The 20,178-nt window shown below is 42.1% G+C and overlaps 1 protein-coding gene across 1 annotated transcript in view; it reads left to right on the top strand.

The window, feature by feature from the left end:
* Positions 1-20,178, top strand: part of slit3 (slit homolog 3 (Drosophila)) — a 181,967-nt gene that overhangs the window by 101,603 nt on the left and 60,186 nt on the right. The window contains exons 6-11 of the mRNA XM_017474763.3: positions 989-1,060; positions 10,563-10,634; positions 13,557-13,720; positions 14,272-14,416; positions 16,344-16,415; positions 17,662-17,733. Coding sequence (XP_017330252.1) covers positions 989-1,060; positions 10,563-10,634; positions 13,557-13,720; positions 14,272-14,416; positions 16,344-16,415; positions 17,662-17,733 — 597 coding nt within the window. The remainder of the gene's footprint in view (positions 1-988; positions 1,061-10,562; positions 10,635-13,556; positions 13,721-14,271; positions 14,417-16,343; positions 16,416-17,661; positions 17,734-20,178) is intronic.

A 20,178-nucleotide genomic window follows, 5' to 3' on the forward strand; every position in this document is an offset into this window, starting at 1 on the left:
GTTGTTGTTTTTTTTTGTAGTGACCTACATCCATCTCCTCCTTTTTGAATGGACAAGAGGTGGTTTGGGTGGTCAGAAAAAGAAGGGAGGGGGCCTGCAGATTAGCGTAAAAGACAAGAGAAGGAAGAGGTGGTGTGTGTGTGTGTGTCTGCGAGTTGAACGTTGTGACCCAGTCTGATTTACCAAACCCTTCCTTTAATGAAATTGTTTCAGTGGCAGAGCTGGTAAAAGCTTGTAATGGATTGGGTGCTCTAATGTAATGAAATTACTCCCTTTTCTGACTTAAAAGAAAAAAAAAAAGAAACGCAGAAGAGGGGGAGAGGATGGATGGATGGAGAGAAAGAGGGAGGAGGGGAAGAGAGAGAGAAATGCAATTAATATTTACAGAGTTGACAGACGGGGTGGGCCGTGCACTATAGCCAGCCTCCTGTTCCCTCTCCTTATGTCTCACCGGCTTCTCTCTCTCTCTCTCTCTCTCTCTCTCTCTCTCTCTCTCTCTCTCTCTCTCTCTCTCTCTCTCTCTCTTTCTGTCTTTTGCTTTACTACTTTTTTTCTCCCTCTCCCTTTATATCTTTTACCTTGTTTCCAGCTGATGTCTTAGAGCAGGATAAATAGAGTGGGATGGTGAGGGAGCGAGAGAGCAAGAGAGAGAGAGAGAGAGAGAGAGAGAGAGTGGGGAGGGAGGGGAGGGGATATGATGGGCTGCAGCCAGCCAGGCCACTTCTAGTCATTTGGTCCTTGTCCCTGACTGCAGGGAGGACTGTGGAGGTGAGAGCTCTGTGTGTGTCTAGTGTGTGTGCTGGAGTGTCTGGCTCTATCCTGCATCCCCCCCCCCCCTCACCATCCCACCCCCCACCCCGCCACCTCCACTCCTCCCCCTATTCCTCCACCCTCCTCTCCTCCTCTCCCTGTCTTCCTCCGTGCCCCTCCCTCAGCCCCCACCCACTTGTCTGCAGACCTACCGCTGACTCCTGTCTCTCATCTGCAGGCAACTGGACAGCAACCACATCAGCTGCATTGAAGATGGAGCCTTCCGAGCCCTGCGCGATCTGGAGATACTGTGAGTCCAATTTCCTCTTCTCTCTTCCACATCCTCTCACTTCATCCTTCCTTCCTGTTGCTTTCTCTGTATGTGTTTTTGTGTTGCTGTACATTGGTGTGTTTTTTCGACTTGACTGTCCTCAAAGGACAAAGTGTGTTGCGCGAGAAAGTGCAGCGCACCTGCGGCGGAGAAGCAGCGGCGGTGTCACCTCGTCCAATCTGTTGCCACTGCTTATGTGTATGTGTGCGCGCGCGTGTTGCCGTAATGGCTGTGCGACAGTGAAAGTTGCTCATTTGTCATCCCATGCTGCATTGTCTTATCACACCGTCGCCTCTATTCAGGATGTTGTGTCCCTATTGACTTTTCCATGTTGTTCCCAGACATGCAGAGTATTTCGTTCTGTATTCATCTGTCCACACATAGAGACATTTCTACTTTCGACTTCAAATCCTACTTTCCATCCACTTCAGATCTTCAGGATCAGTTTAAAGGAAGATCAGTGTTCTTTCCTGTTGCGCCATTCTTGCTCGAGTCTTATATCACACCGACAATTTGATCACTTTTACATTTCTAACCCCCATGTCCCACTAGGCTCGATGAGGGTTCGAGTTCTCGAATGAATTCCTAGATAGTGCCGCAACATCATTCAGAGTAGGTGGTGGGAACTGCGGTGACACTGAAGATAGCACGTTAAAATCCACAGGATGTGAAAGAAAGGAGAGAGCAGGAGGCACTGAGCACCACCGCAGCCCCATCCATCAGGCCAGTGGCAGAGCGCTAAGTGCCAGCCTCATCCTCCAAACGAGTTGAGGGAAGGGGGAGGGGGTGTCAGGCCTCGCCATCCATTTATCCAGAGTAGTCCATGGCACAAGCACTTCATCACTGTTAGGCAGGCCGAAGTTTCTGAGACATTATTGAGGAGCTAAAAAATTGGGAGAGACTGAAGCAGTAGACACAGAATGGAGAAGAGAGAGCGAGAGAGAGAAAGATAGCCAGCAAAGTAAGACAGGAGACAGGAAAAAATAAAGTGAGTAGGTCAGGAATTAGACATATTTTATCCTTTGGACAAAGCATAAAACAGGATGACCAAATGGGAGAAAAAAGGGAAGGAAAGGGAAAAAAAACATTAGCGAAACTGTACGAGTGAGCCAAGAATCAATTTTCATTAATAATACAGAATATCCTCAGATTCCACCAAAGCCCATTAACAAATGCCCAGCCATGGAGAACAGGGAAATATGAATATGCACTGCTCACTGCTGATTGAACCATCCATCCATATGGTCGTCGGCAGCGGTGTAATGTATCAGCTAACCAATCATGATGTGCTAACTCGGTGCATTTGAATCATTAATTCACACCCTATATGTCCTTTTATGCAGGATTTCAGTTAGCTGGGTAAAAAAAAATGATATCAGCTTTGACAGCTTTGTTACTTACCATTGCGAAACTGGAGTGGAGGAGAATGTTAGGGAGTGTTAAGGAGTGTTAGGGACACTCCTTTGAGTATAGTGATGGTGAAAAATGGTGACCATGAACCATATTTGCTGTTTTTATCTCCTGGATTAATGCAGCAGTGTGTCTCAGAGGAAGCTTAATGAGTCCTTTCTCGTCCTCCTGCCATGACTGTGCTGTGATGAGGCTAAAGGTAACCCTCCCTAAAGATAGAACGGTTTGAGATAGAATATTAAAGGCTAGTCTTGACCAAAATAGCCAGCATGCAGGGGACATGTCTTGCTATAATGTTGTCCATGTAAATCGCTTTTAGGGATCATTTGTGCTTAGAGATATTCGATCATTTTATATCACATCATATACATCTATATCTATAGATAGATAGATATGATGTAAAATTATCATATCATATATATCTATTTATATATCTATATCTATATATAGATAAATAGATAGATAGATAGATAGATAGATAGATAGATAGATTCTCTGATGGTTATAATTTTTGCATTTGTAAATTTGTATTATGGGATATATTCTAAATTCAAATTGATTTGTATAGTGCTTCATAGACATTGTCAGAAAGCTTTACAGATTTAGGTGTAGATTTATATTTCTAGTGAGAAAGCCAGAGGCAGCAGTGGCAAGGAAACATTTCCTGAGTTGGCATGAGGAAGAAACCTTGAGAGGAACCCAACTCTTCTGGGTGACATTGGATAGAGAGATTATAAATCAATAACAATGAGCTTTCAACAAAGCTTAATGCATTTCTTTTCTCAGGTATTTATGTCTCTAAATATATATGGAACAATTACTCTGTTTCATTGGTGAAGAGGTGCAAAGATAAAAGATGGAGGAAGGGGAAGAAAAAAAAGCATCAAAGAAATAACCTCCATCTATTGGGTCATGTCAGATGTTCAAAGAGTTTCCTTTGATAGCTAAAATCCAAAAGGCCAAACTTTTTTCAAGTAATCACAACCATCATTAGGATCTGTCTGAACGGAGCACTGCGGCTTATACCAGGCATTTCATACACATAGAAACGTATAGTTCAAAATGAAGCACATAGTTCAAAATGTCCACACGTCCACAGATATAACACCTTTTACAGATGCTAAGCACTCCTGATTAGAAAAGGGTCTTGATCTAGTAAGAGCGCTACGTGTCAAATCCCAGGCCTCTCGTACTGACTGCTTGTGTGTGATTTAACGCCTGCCAAGGCTCGCAAAATAAATGATTGGCCCTTTCTGGTGATGAATTGTAATTTCTATTTAACATAACTGCGCTAATGATTGAACTAATGACTTCAAAGCTATCTCAGGCTCCCTCCCCCCTGACAGGGCATGCCTTGCATCTCAATGAGCTGGATAAAGTGCTTTGGCCAGCACACTAATGAATAAAATAGTTCATCTGCAGGGAGGGGGACTTCGAGAGCCGCAACCTGTGTAACGGCCCATGATCACCCTGAATCTCACATTGTGCTGACCTTTGGGTTTTCAACTAATGATGTCTTTTTGGTTCATCTGTAAGAAGACAGGAATATTTCATCTTACACTTCATACATTCTTGACTGTATTTCGTTGGGTACAACATGGATTTGAAAATGCACGATTCCCACAGTGTTTCTAAATGACCGTGTTCTCTCCGTGTGAAACTTTTCACTGGGAAAAAAAAGAAAACACACACATATTTAATCATGTGCAGCTCTTGTAACAAGCAGTCATACAGTGTGAGAAAAAAAAATCACATTACCAAGGTCATGGTTTGGAAAAACACTCATCATTTTGAAGTGGGGCTAAATTTATGTTAGTAAATTATATTCCCCCCTCCCCCGTCCAAACCAATTTACATGGTTCTTTGAAAAGGCAAAGAGAATGTTTAATAATGTGAAATATACCGAGCTGAGGCATAGGTCAAGAACGATACAATATCTAGCATGAGTTTGCTTTTCAAACAATAACAGGCGTTTAACACTGAAAGCATAGACTTCCATTCAAAATATTTATATCTGGTCAATCAGACGTGTTTGCAGAAGGACCGACTTGACACCGAAAGCAAAACGGGTTCAAACACTCGTGTATGAGATTGATTTATTTTGAAACTGAGACACAGGGAGTATATTTTATTTCTAGTGCTGTTATTGTACAGGATTGTAATATCCAGACAGTACTGTGACTGTACTGCCGTGTACGTTTGTGTAATTCTTTCAAGATGTTAAAGTGGGTTTTAGAGGTTTACTTTGCAATAAAAAAGGCAGAAACTAATTTTTAATGTGGCGGGGGCTTGAGAAAGTGCCCTCAGGTTTCAGATTTGCTTTTGCACCAGCACACATGCATCTACACACACACACTCACGCGCGCACAGCACTCTGCTGAGCACTGGGACATCTGCATATTTTATAGCCACGTTTGTACAGAAAAATTCTGGCCCTGAATCAAATGTCAGATCATGTGAATTTCTTCACCGGAGCCATGTCATTTTTTTATGAGGAGGAAAGTGCAGAGACATTTCTGTGCCATATGCCAAAGGTGACCTTCCCTCGCGCCACGCATCGAAAAGCGGCACCAAATTTTCACATTACAGCGAACCTCCCCGTCCTGCCAAATGCTGTCATTTGTCAACGTGTGTGCATTGCATTTTCTTGACAGCTTGGCATGGACCCCCTTACTGGAATCAGGACGAGGTGATCACGGGAGTCTATGTCTCTACAGCATAAGCGGCCTCGTTCTATAGCGTGTCCAATTTAACGGAGACATTTCTCTCATTTTGAATAAGAAGAAGCACTGGGAGCCACGGTTGTAGTGTAATTGTAGTTTAGTTTAGAGGAACGCTTTCACACACAGTGCATTAGCATTTCATATTAAAGCAAGCACAAGGGATCTGCTGTCCGACCCAAGCTAAAATCTCAAAGCATTCGCTCTGGGGTGTCTAGGCCAGAGGTTCTCAAACTTTCTGCAAGCAAAGACCCATTTAACTGTAAAATGAATTCCACAGAATCCCTTAGTACAGATTTATTTCATGAACATTGCTATATACAATAATATTTTGGCTATTTATTGGAGTTGTGTATTCCGTAACTTTGCACTGATAGAACACATTATGTCCAAGTTGACCTTATTTACAGTCTACTTGTGTTTGAGCTCTTGAGGTGTGTATTAAATGCATTCAATTCAAAGTGCCAGTCAAATAAGTTATTTTTAACTGCATAAATATTACAACTCGGACAGTGCTCTTGGGTTGTGATTTCCACCACTGTAACTAAATTTTTAAAAAATCATGGACTCCTGGACATCTCCGGAACCCACTGTTTGGGAAACAGGTTTTCGGGTGAACTGGCACGCCAAGGGTTTATTTGTTTGTTTGTTGGTTTTGTTTTGTTTTGCTTTTTTGTGGAGATTTTTTTAACATTTCTGTCCAACTATAGATCCCGGGGAAAATGAGTCAGCGTTTGATTGAAGTCTTAATGTATGATGCAAGAAATGTAGGAGAGGTCCCAAAAATAAATAAAGATGGTTTGGCTGTGTTGGGTTTTTGTTTTTCTTTCTCGATTTAGAAAAGCCTCTGACCGTGACCTTTTGAGTACAAGGTCCCGGAGAAGTGGACCTTGCTCTTTTTCAAGTCCTGTGCCCTTTTATACTAATCATTTCAACTCTTAGTGCCCATGTAAAAAACATTAGTCGTGTTCCTCTCTGCTTAATGCCCTCTCTGCTGGTAGTTACAGAGTGATGGCCCCACTGTGGTAAAAGAAGGGGGGAGGGATCTGGGATCTGGGATCTGGCAATCAGATATCCCATGCATCCTTGATTTCCAACTCTAGTTCACCCTCCCATAAGAGAAATCAGTCTTACGTCTGTCATGTCTGATTGAAAGGTTGCCTTTTAGTCAATAGAGGGTTTTATGTGACAGACAACAGGCAGGCGAGTGGCGAGAGCTGGGCCCTGGCTAAATGAGGGAATGGATTAGAAGAGGGGAGGAGGAGGGGAGCTGTCATTAGCTTCCAAACTGCACTTTCCTGTGCAGGAAATTGCCTTGCCACCACGCACGGCCCTGTTGCTTTATCTCTGTTCAGTCTACACAAAAGCCTGGTTCAGGAAGTGAGCTATGAAACAGTGGCGTCTCAATAGTTGGACGTGTGAACACAATTAATCAATTGCTCCTGGACACCCGGTGAGATCAGGAGGGGGGAAATAAAGGGGGAAGAGCTGAGATTTAATCTGTCCTTATTTAAGAAGTAAAGGCCTCATCAAGAACTAGAGAGGCATCTATCTGAACTGTAGGATCTGTTCCTGTTCCTCATCTGAACATCCAGCCTCCCTGGCTTTTATTGAGGTAATTCCAAGAGCTAGTCTTGTATCATGATATTTTCTCTAATAATCCAGCACTTAAACACAAACCACATGTATGGGATTTTATGTATCGGGTCATGTTTATTATTATTTTTCTGTTTTTCCTCCAAGAGTTATTTGAATTAGTACAACAACATCTTGATTGTGGCTTTGTGCTGTAGTTGAAAGGCAAACATTTCCATTCCAGCATGGATTTAGTTATACTTCAGTAAATGATAGAGTCCGGGGCTTTTGAAACAAAATTCTGGAGGTATTTAGACAGCATATGTTTCCTCCCTCACCCTACATTCCTATTAGCGTTTGACAAGTTGCTCGTTTTTAATCTTTGTAGCTCACTTAGTTTTTTAAAGTTTTGTTTCGTAGTTTAGTTTCTATTCAAAAATGGTAGTATATATACATTTATATATATATATATATATATATATATATATATATATATATATATATATATATATATATATATATATGTGTGTGTGTGTGTGTAAATCTATATACAGTTGTAATCATTGCAACCCTCATTGCAAATCAGGTTTATTGACAAAATGTACAGACTTTCAGTTGTTTGTGATGAACAAATCAAACAAACAAAAAAATTGAAATAGTTCAACACAAGGAATGCTTCAAGTGGTTTCCCCAAATTCAACTGAAAATGAAACTTATTATGACTTCACCAGTTTCAAAATTATTCGACCCCTTCATGGCAAGCATCTTCAGTACTTCAGCACGCTTTTGCTGTTATGACCTGCTGCATACGAGATGCATAGCTTCTGGCAGCGGTCCTGAGGAATGTAAATATAAATTCATTGAGACGTTTTATATGACACGATAAGATGATAGATTGGTTTAAAGGGGTTTTTCATTTTTGAATGTCAAATAGGAGCTAAATACAGTTGTGATTATGGATCTGAAAAAATGTCAGACCAGACAGATGACACTTGTCGCACTGTTGCTTTGTCAAAGAAATCGTGCTTCATGTCGTGCACGTCCATAGAAAATGAACAGTAATCTGTCGCTTTGTTGCTCACTAGTGTGAACATCAGACTCAGACTCTGCTGTGATCCTCTCATTGGGAGCACCAATTCAATAAATGTCACCTCACATCTCGGGTTTACCAGCAAAGGTGAAGAGGGTGGTAATTACACTGTTTGGTGATGAGATATAATAAGGAGAGAAGACTCAAGGAACAGGTAGCCAAAGTTAGCCTTGGTTCAGACATACACATACAAAAGATGAGCAGAGCACAACTGATGAGCCTCAGATTTTCCCAGCTGTGCGAGGGTGTATGTGTGTCAGCAGCAGACAGACAGCTTCTAGTGCTCTCTCTCTCTCTCTCTCTCTCTCTCTCTTCTTTTCTCTCTCTTTCTGTCTTCCACAAGTCCTTATTTAACCCGCCATCCTTAACACAACAGTCCCTCTCTTATTTCACTTGCCTTCAAGAGGGACGTACCGAGAGTCCTCTCCAACCTCCTCTAATGAGGGACTGGAGAAACACTGAGAGCACTTGAGACCTCAGTGCCTATCTGGGACTGTGGGAAAGCTTTCTTGACATAGCTGAGAAGAGAGAAAAAAAAGGGAGCAAGAAAGAAAAGGTGTCCCACCGAAACCAGTCCTGGTGTAATTTTAAGGCTACAGGATTGAGAGGCTAATAGCTACTCAATCCCATTGACTGGCATGTCAATAGCACTTTAAATCAAATCATAAAGTTACATTGTTAAGCTTCGCAGCATGTTATTAGTCAGAAGCCGCTATTGATTTTATTCCATTTAGGTTCAAATGCACATTCTCAGGCAACATTGTGGACTCATTGATCGTTCCCGGTCACAGTTGGATATTCACTGCGAAAAAAAAGATTCATGATCAGATAGTGGGGGGGACACCTATATCTGAAATTACTCTATCATTATATATTATATTATATTAATTACACATAACAAAGATAAAAAAAAATAAAATAAAATAAAATAAAAACATGCCACATGTGATTTGTGTTCATTTGTCAAGAACCCAAGTTTGCACACGACCTTGGCGTTACTTAAAGCCGCTACGCCTTCTAACAAATATGTAATACTTGCTTAGACTCGAGGGGTTATCACTCTTATTACGCCTCAAATGTGCGGTCAAGAGTTAATCTTCTCTAACTCTGGCTACAAGCACAAAATCCATATAGATTATTTTTATGACAGCTTATTATAGCTGAAACCTGGCCAGGTGAAATATAGATGAGTTGGAGAGCACTACCCCTGTTAGCACAAGCTGTTAGGTACATTGGAATGTTGGGTTCGGATTGTTTAGTTCCCATATTGCTTTCTGGCTTTGTGCTTTAACTATATCCCAGCCAAAGCCACAAGGACTTTTTCGTTTTTTTGTGATTTCGCTCACTCACCTCTGGAAGAACTTGAGCCAGCGATCACAAGTGTAGGTCCTTCCTGAGCAGTTTTTCCTCCCTGTTATGGTTTGGTATTGCAAGCTTTAGCAGGGCGTTCCTCTCTCGGGCTAGGCCAGCTCTTCCACTACTCTCATCTCCAGAGCTGAGCGCTGGCTCCAAGATTTGGAGGCCTTGAGAAGAAGATTGTGTTCTACTCCTTGGGAGGAGAGAGGTTTTGGTCAACTTCTCACAAAGGGTGATTCCTCCTCCCTGCGCATAATTTTTCTTTTTTTGTGGAATAACAATAATTTTCCATGCCATTTAGAAGCTTTTTTTTCTGTCTTTTCCTCTGTCTTAATAAAGTGTTCCCCTACTGAGTCATGCCAAAATAAATGTCAAGATTGTCATTAAAATTCCACAGGAATGTTTTGTTTTGGAGGGATTTGCGTTCTCTCGCTCCCTTTTTTTTTCTTTTTTTCTTTTGTGCAGTTCATTCTTAAAGCCATGCTGTTGTTGGGGATGGGGATTTTCCACTGTCAGAATTACGAGTCCAATGTCAGAAACACAGAAACATATTATCCTGTGGTCATATCCATCTTCCCCTCTCGTTTTAAGGGGAGGTTTAGGTCGAATTAGCTGCTTATGAGTGAAAAGCGCAAGCTTAGCGGCTCCGCTAGCACGCATCGCTGGCGTCACCTCAGCACAGCTCTGTGCCACAGCGCACCCCTTAACAGGCCCGGGCTGTAAAACCCTGGCATCATTTCCCCCCAGTGACCCTTACATTACATCCCCCAAACCCTGACTGAGAAGCTGCAGCATTCAGCATTTTCAGCAGACCGACAGGAACATTATAGCAGCAGTTGAGAAGACCCAGACCCTGGGTGGGTTTGGGCCTGGTGACTGTGGGATGGCTCAAGTACAAGATTAAGGCAGCTAACTAACGCTAATAAGGAGGGCTGCTGCTCTGGCAGGAAGCACAGAAGCCTGCCAGCCATGTTTACAGCTGCACACACCGCTGATGATCTCATTTTAAAGCCGATTACACGCTGCCGTGGACACACAGCGATCATGCATTATGTGCACCATGACAGTGCTGGGAACAACTAGTACACGCAGTGTTCGCATCACACACCAGTGGAGTGAAGGATTACTCCAAATTAGTATGAGATTTTTTTTTTCAATTTAAATAATAGAACACTCCTAATCCTAACATAGACATAATGCAAATCCGTGTTGATATCTCTACTAGTCTTTATTTTCATCACCTCACCTTTTTTTCTTCACTGTGCATACTATCCAGGCTACACTGGATCAATATAAATGTCTCATCTATGATCTCTCTTTTTCTTTCTAGCACTCTCAACAACAACAACATCACCCTCATTCCACTGTCCAGCTTCAACCACATGCCCAAGCTGCGGACTCTGTGAGTATTGCATGATATTTACGTTCGCGTTCATTAATTTGTCAGTAGGCTTGTGCGTCACGATATGCTGATTTTTCCCTACTTGCAATTTCCCGTTTCAAAAATTGTGAACGCATTTGATCATCCAGAACTGAGGAAGGAAAACAAGTCAAAAATAAATAAATAAAAAACAGGAAAACAAGCAGTTCTACCATTTCAAGTTGAAGAAGAGTAGAGGAGGGTGTGCGGTCAGTTAGTTGATATTGGAGTGTTCAGAACAACAGTGCAAATCATTGCAGGGTCATATGGGGTTCAGCTCCCATTTTATTGGGGGGAAAAAAGACTACACTTTTGGCGATATCCTGTACTAGGGTACTAGTGTAAAATGTGGATGTTGGCAGGTCTGGCAGTACAGTATAAACGTAGTAATAATAATAGTAATGATAATAATAATAGAGATGATTAAACCATTATTTTGCACAAGCCTATATTCCAGACACTTTAATACAAACGAGCTGAGCAGTTAACACTCTTCCTTGAAGGCCCCTTAGTGACTCGATATCAGTCCAAGCATTTGAACCCCCAACCATTTTGATGACTAGAACTAGACAGAACCTTAACCACTGAGCGTACGTCCGATCATCATTTGCTTAGAGCTTAGTGATTATTGTGTAAGATTTCTGGCACTAGTGTCTTCCTAAAATGCATCACTGATAGAATACAGATCTTTGTGGTATACCTATAAAAACCCACACACACATATTTAAACAATGGGTTTGGCGCTCAGTGGGGAACCCCTAGCTCGTCTCTGGGACTTGGGTAATTCTCAGACGTCTGTTTGTACAGGCGTCGTTGTGTTCACTGCGTCGAGTAAGATGGCACTGGGACAAACCCATGTCACTACACCACTTTTGCGCTGTCGGATTCAACCCGCAATCGATGCAGATAATTCTGCGGCGAGCAAACCACGCCTGGATGGATACCATCTGTGCCCACGTCTGTGTATTAGAATGGGATCAGAGTGGCTTTTCTTATGATTTGTATGCGGTAGAGAATAAGCGTTCAGGAGAGACATAAATAAGAGCGGATGTCAGTAGTAAACACTAGTTGTGCTCTACGTTTTGGGGGGCACAGACAGAATGAGCCCCTGAACCCCAAAAACCAAAGTGCTGTGTGGCCAATGGGCGACTGGAACTTTGCCACAGCTCTCTGAAAGCCTTGGTTTTCTCTTCCTCTGACCATATATGCAGGGGTCTGTGGCTCCAAAGCCACCACATAGTCCTGCCTCAAACAACCTCCTCTACATTCATCCAGTCATTCTGGCCAAGCTCCCATCCGTCAAGAAGGCTGACAGACTCGCCCCCTCGCGTGGAGGATCGAATTTGCTGATGCTCTGCTCCCTCGGCTGTATTGAATTATCAGCAACGAGGCCGTCTCTGCTACCCAGTACTCTCATATCGAATTTTCAACCTTTAATATCCCTACAATCTCAGTACTGAACTTGTTTGCTCATAAAAAAAAAAAAAACTTATTAAATCAAATGTTTAGAGAAGACATAATCCCTTTAGTAGGACTGGGGGGATGACAGTAGGTCTCTGATGTTTGGCTTACCTTAACCCCACCTCCCCATCCCTACTACCACCCATTTTGTCCTCTCCTCCCCTGTTCCCTACTCCGTCTCTTAGAGCAGCAACCATTCAATTAGATCAAATGATATCACCCCATGGTGCTCGCCATTCAATAACTCAGCCAAATAAAAAGAGCGAGAAGACTCCCATGGCTAGACGAGTAGTCATTTTCTGGGGATGCCGGTCAATAGGCTAGGTGCACTGAGCTGCTCTTTTGTGAAGATACACTCCATACACACCCCAGACAGCTGGGATTCGTGCTCTGTGTGCCCTCCATCTCCGTAATCCCGCTCATCCGTAATTAATCCACAACAACAGGATGCTGTAAACTAGATTTATAATGGGAAAGGCTCTTGTCCCTATGGTTATCCTCAATGGGCAAATTTGTGACCCCTCCAAAGAAGAATTTGATCTTATTATTCAATTTGCAGGCTTTTGTCAAGGGTACAGCCGTCCTCTTTTGATTTGCTGATACCACTCTTTCTGCAGCTCTTGTCCCCCTCTGTGGCGTGTAATGGCCCATAGAGGTAGATATTAAGGTAGTTGGTTGCATTGAGACCTTGACGAAATGTCACTGTTGGCAAAAGGGAGCAATTTCATCCATGATCTTGTGTCATGGCCAGAAATATTGTGAATCGCAATATTCGACTCACTGGATTACGCAAGTGCTGCAAATGTATTTTTAATATGTAGAGCAGTCAAGGAAATGGCCAGGACTCGCCAATCCGTTAACTCAGCAGAACGCTTTTAATTATTTGCTTTGATTTTGGGACTTCTGCTCAAATTATGTTCCGAATTGGGTTTGATGGTGCTATGTCATATTTTTTTTGGCTGAAGCTGCTTCTTCGTGAATTGAATGATGTGAAGACATTCCAGCACAAATGAAAATGCAGCACTACTATCTCTGTTCAGCATTAGCGAACTCTAGTCCAGTCATTACATACTGCTCAGGGATCGCTCATTTACCAGGCAGACGGCCCCAGAAAATAACAATCTCTACTGCGGCGTTTCACACTGATGTCTCTCCCTGTCTTTATTTCAATTATACGCTGCCTCGCTCTCCCTTTAAGCCCAATTCTTGCTCCGTCTCTCTATTCCCTCTACTCTCTTTTGCCCTCCGAATTTCTCTACACCTTTTTTTCCCCCAAGCCATCTCTATTTCTTTATCTATTTCTCTTTGTTTTGTTTTCTCTTCTCTGCATCTCAAGACCCTCAAATTCTCAGTTGAATTCTGTCTCAATTGTTGTGAACAGAAGCGTCAACCGAACGAGAAACAAACGAATAAATCTCTGTCTTTCTGTCTCTGTCTGCTTAGCCGTCTACACTCCAACAACCTGCACTGCGACTGCCACCTGTCGTGGCTTTCTGATTGGCTGCGGCAGAGGCGGGGCCTGGCCCCCTTCACGCAGTGCATGTCCCCCACCCACATGCGAGGCCTCAATGTCCCTGATGTGCAGAAACGAGACTTCATTTGTACAGGTGCGAGACACACACACACACTCATTTGTCACAAGTGAAAGCTGTTGTTTAGTCAATAATCTTTCCATTCTCTGAAAATACTGCTTATCTTGCACTGTCACGAACTGTGCATTAAATGATGCATAATGTGCCGTCATTAGCCCGTATAATGTAAGCAAATACGTCTTTGTTTTCTTACAATGTTCTACGCTTTCTAATAGACCTCATTGTTTAATTGGTGAAAATATTCCCACCCAGGCCTTGTTAATTAAGCCCTTCTGCCTCCCCCTTCTCATTAATCAACTAAGGAATACACTCCAGAATCTAAGCAGGAATAATTAAGCTGCAAGGAAAGGCAATGTAGCAACAGAGGCTATGTGTGTGTTGCGATTGTGTTGCTTTATTAAGCACAGTAAAGCACTTTTTACCCTCACACCATGTGGAATTGCCTTTGGTATTTACACAGTTTCCATTTTGAAACTATATCTCATGTGTTCTGTGGTTCTTGTGTTTTTCTTGCATTTTATCAATGAATAAGATCTTTCTCTTTCGTGCCGATTTTATGTTTCCAGGCCCTGCTCAGGCAGAGCCGAGGTCTTGTGCTCCCCAAGCGTCCGTCTGTCCTGCCAGCTGCACCTGCAACAACAACATCGTGGACTGCAGGAGAAAAGGCCTTACCGAAATCCCAGCCAATCTGCCCGAGGGCATCGTAGAAATGTGAGTCTTCCTGGCCATCAAATAACCCATCAGACACGCTCACCGCTCACCCTCCATTTTCTCTCTCTCTCTCTCTCTCTCTCTCTCTTGCTTTCTCTCTCTCACCCTTTATCTGTCTTCTTCCTTTCTTATCTCTCTCCCATTCCCTCTTTCTGCTCTCATTCTTCCTCTCTTTTTGTTTTTTTCTCCCTCGCGCTGTCTCCAGTGTAGTAAACATATAAAGTCACTGTGATAATAGCCAGGTTCAGTTCTCATCTCCTCCTGTCATGTAGCGAAAGCCATTAGTACTGCACTTCACAACCTCATTAGCAGGAGCGTCAGAATTCTGCCGGAGCTGCGGCTTCCTCCGGCTCAGCTACTTGGGGTCCTTCACATTTTCCTCCGGAGTTCAGGACAATTATGCACGCAGCCAAAGAGCTGGAGTCAGGCAAATGAGATCGCTCCTGGACCCTGTTCTAATCAGGAGCCCTGCAGTGGCCTTAACTCAATTACTCTCTCTCTCTATCACTCACACACACACACACACACCCAACCTACAGCTTGGAGACCTATCCATTGTAATTATATCACATACATATGACTGTATGTATCAGATGCATTTGAGCTTTTTCCTACTGGTATGCTCACTAATGTGGTTGATTTTAGATTTCTTAAGCACCTTGAACACACAGCATGCTTCCTGTTCACTACATAGGGGACAACATAATGGTGTTGCGTAACGTACATATAGCGATAGACTTCCGTACCTTGAACTTGTTGAACACTTTTAACTACTTACATATAACTTTCTTTACTTAAATCTAACTTTTAGGATTGATTTCTTTCATGGTCAGTTAGAAAATAGCAACAGCTCAAATGAAGTAAATGAAGTCCATTTACTCAAGGCCCTTTTCCCAAACAGTTTTGAAAACATGTTTCAAATGACTTGCATTAGGTGACTAAGAGTAGGATGTGACCTTAAATATTCGAATGCAGATTTTTGCTTTGGAATATGTAAACTCTAATTGTAGTTAAATAGTATTTTTATTTAAGCCAGCTCTCGTGGTTACACACACATACAGCAGGAGTGAGGGTAGTGTGTAAGCGCGCGTGTGCGTGTGTGTGTTCTTATGGATTCCCATTGGCTTTGCAGTATGTCAGCCTGTGTATTTGATATACATATTGATCGTACGGCTCTTGTTTGCACCAAAGGACAGATGCGTAATTGCCCTGATATGTACCGTTCCTCGTCCTGCACTTTCTGCCAATAGCGTATGACCTTTCTGTAACAAACGGTCGCACTAGGCTGGATACATTACTCAAGCAGTGCCCCTGGCCAGAAACAAATAGCGCTAATTGAATGATGTACAGGCTGAACGTCGCTGAGCTTCAGGCTCGTTTTGACCGAGCCGTGTTTGCCGTGGCAGCTGCCAGGACTGAATCATGGCGTGTGCCAGAGGAGATTGAAAACTCAAACCTATTTCCTCTCAATCTGCACCAGTCTCTCGATCTGCATCAAATGGGTGGATGGCTCACTCAGTAATTCACCTGTAGGAGCTTTAACTGCCAGCCTGAGCTCATCCATACAAAAATGAGCCAATGGTGGATTTGTATTAGAACGAGCTATAAGTATGCATGCAGGCATATATATGGTGGCAAAGATGGATTAGTTTGTGGTGGGGGCGGGGGTTATGAACGATTCCATATGCAGACTAATGATTCTGCCTTTAACTTATTTTATGCAATACTTCACAACACACATACACAACGTATAAGGCCTAAATGCACTCAACTAACTGACATTAGATTTAAAAATCAAAAGTCTACGAAGACGTGTATCCTGATAACACTATACTATATCTGCTGTGTAAACAATGCTATACATTTGACTTGTGTTGTGTCGAACTGTAACGTAATACTCACATGTAACCTGCTTTCCTTTTTGCAGTCGTCTGGAACAAAACCTGATTAAGAGCATTCCACCTGGGGCCTTCTCTCCATACAAGAAGCTGAAAAGAATGTGAGTATAAGCCTGCTTTGCAGAGAGACAGATCCCGAGAGAGGCATTTACAGCAACCTATGCATAGTAGTGCTGTAAACACACTGTTTATGTGTCATTCCTTTTCCTCGCCGCATCAGCACTATTTACACGTTGCACGGTTGCACGATTTCCAATAACCTTGAGTAGGCTATGGCTTTGTTGTGTTTGTAATTTGGCTACAATCTCGCTTGTTTGGTTTTTTTCTTAGGCGTTCATGTAATGCATTGACCTGCAACCCCTGTTTACACTGCAATTGACAATATGACTGCAAAATGTGACTGCAAGGTTCCTGCTGCATGTAGTCGTATTAAAGTTAGATTCTGAATATATATATATATATATATATATATATATATATATATATATATATATATATATATATATGATGTTATACTTGCATTGCAGACTGTTCTGTAAGGAATAAATCATTTCAGGTCGTGCTGTTAGAGGAAAATATTCAACAAAGCGGTGGTGTGATGTGAGGCAATGTCCTCAGCTGGTTTTTTCGCTCTTATACCATAGAACAACATACTGTCGTACTGTTAATAATCACATTCCATTTTGTAGAATGTCCATGAAACAAGTTTCATACTTACATTATAAGCTACAAGTATTAGTCTCTCTTTTTTTCTCTCTCTTGAAGTTAATCAGATAAAAAAAAAAAAAAAACGAAAAAGAATGTTTTCATGCTGACATGAAAAGTTTTAAACATCAGAAACTAAAAAAAAGTACGGCTTTACGTCTGAACGTTACAACGCGCCGACACTGGAATCGAAATAATCCAATTATATCAGCGCCATGTTTAAGTTAATAATAATAATAATAGAAATGATGACGTATTAAAGTAAGCACGTTAATCTAAACCTGTTATTTGAATTAGTATTATCTCTGCTGTTGTAGAAACTTAATCAGCACCTTCTGACCAATCAGATTCATGAATTCAACAGTGCTGGGATTTAAACTGAATTCATTTTGGACTGTAACATCATAATATCATTTGGCGTTTTTTATGAGACTGCAGTAAGTGTATCATCATCGTATTATTGTGAATAAAAGCAAACGTCAGCAGTGGAGCGAGGGAAGTGTTTGAGTGACGTTTAAATGCCGTTCCTTTTCTTTTAGCTCAGTGTGTTTGGGTTTGAACATGCTTTTGGTGAGAGATGTCTCTAGTTTTTTCTGCCACATGCACATGTTGACATCGCTGTGTTTCCTGTCTGCTTTTCAGAGATCTGAGCAAGAATCAGATTTCAGACATCGCTGATGATGCCTTCAGCGGCCTCCGTTCCCTCACCTCACTGTAAGTATTTCTGAATAAATGCACATACATGCACACACACACTCAAACATACACTCACACACACACACACACACACACACACACACACTCACACACACACTCACACACACACACTCAAACATACACTCACACACACACACACACACACACACACACACACACACACACTCACACACACACTCACACACACACACTCAAACACACACACACACACACACTCACACATACACTCACACACACACACACACACTCTCACACACTCCCACATACACACACACACACTCACACATATACGCACACACACACACACACATATGCTCACACACACACACACTCACACATATACACACACTCACACATACACATACATGCACACACACACTCACACACACATACACATACATGCACACACACACTCACACATACACGCACACACACACATACACTCACACACACACACACACACACACACATACACTCACACACACACACACACACACACACAGACTCACATATACATGCACACACACACTCACACATGCACTCACACACACACACACACACTCACACATGCACACACACGCACACACACAGATACACACACATGCACACACTCGCACGCACACACACACATGCACACACTCACACAGACACACACACGCATGCACACACGCATGCACACACGAACGCACACACACACACACACATGCATGCACTAACACACACACGCATACACACACACGCATACACACACACGCACACACGCACGCACACACACATACACATGCATGCACTAACACACACACGCATACACATGCACACACATGCACAAACATACACACGCATACATGCACACACTCACACACAAATACCTGCATAAACAAATGCACTGACATACTCAGAGGCATGTTTCAGATTCCTTCAGATTTTTGCATTCTTCGCATCAGTTAATAACTGGCAGAGCGAGTCTTTGTAAAAGCTGACATTGATGAGACACTTCTTGAATTAGGGAAATAAATCAGCGTGTAGGGCAACAGTGTGTATGTGTGTGTGTGTGTGTGTGTGTGTGTGTGTGTGTGTGTGTGTGTGTGTGTGCATGGACGCTGACATCTGCCATGGTGTGAACACAAGCAACGGCTCCCGTTTACATCACCTGAACAAGACAGAAAAAGACACGCGCCTCGTCCTGTGCATATTAATTTGGCTCGATCCCTCTCTGTGAGCTCAGCCCTGGCAGCTGGAGCCATGACGGGCCTCAGTCTCTCAGCACTCACTTATTTCCTGTGCTGCAATTAAAGATCTACTCACTTTGCACGGGCTATATTTACACTGAAGGATTTCTGTAACCCTGAATTCATTTCGATTGTAGGTTCAGAATGAACTGTTTATAGTATACTCCCTGTAATGTTTCTTTAAAGGGGGGGTATAAAGAATATTTTTTTCTAGAAATAAATGGATGAAATAAGCAGTAGTATCTGCCAGTAGAATAAGACCATTTCAAGCTTGAAAGCAGAAACATAGGCTTAGAAATGTTTTGGTGGTTTCCTCATAATCTCAGTGAGAAACATTGTGACATAAAGCAGTTTTATAGAAATCCAGATGTTGATAAAGATCCCTAACGAGCGATCCAGTGGTGATGGGCTTGGCAATTCTTGGGTACGAATCTACAGTATCCACATGATATCCACTGAAGCAAGGGTGAACACACTCCAAATAAGAAACGTATCGAGTAATACGAAGACTTTGTATTTGTGTGCCTCGTTCTGGTATATATAATTTATTACTTGAATGCCCAAGCCACTTTTATCCAAACAAAATGTGTAAAACTTTCTACTTTTTCTTACAGGACAACTTTTTTGTACGCATTTTGTTTTGTGTGCATGCTTCTACATGAAAATATTCCGATTGTGAACTTGAATTACTTAGGATTATTACTTGTCACACTGTGTAAGATGATCCTGATAAAATCGTGATCAAATATAACACAACTATGACACATCCTCTAACTATAGGCCTGCAATTAAAGAAAATGACTACTTTCTGCTTAATCAGTCATGCAATCTGGGCTCATCCATTAGCATTGATACGTTACTGTATGTAGTGCCAGGTATTCAGGCTGATAATGTTATAGAAATAAATAATGTGAGTCATTATCTGTATGCTATTTTACGTTTCACTAATACCTTCGTTTTTGTGGCTGTTCCTGGATTGATCCAGAATCCCACCCCATCCTGCTAAAGGATGTTTGAAGCTCCTACTTTTAGATGCATGTCGTTCTGCAGCTCTGAGATTGGAATCAAAACTTTCGGACAGAATATTGGCTGTTACATTATGCATTCTAGGACCTCCAGCCTCAACTCACGACCAATGAATTCTTTTACAATTTATTTATTTATTTATTTTGTCTCTGACAACAATTCAGGCCAGAAAAACTCTTACAGGCTG

Source organism: Ictalurus punctatus, chromosome 8, assembly GCF_001660625.3.
Source record: "Ictalurus punctatus breed USDA103 chromosome 8, Coco_2.0, whole genome shotgun sequence".
In the NCBI taxonomy this organism is placed as follows: Eukaryota; Metazoa; Chordata; class Actinopteri; order Siluriformes; family Ictaluridae; genus Ictalurus; species Ictalurus punctatus.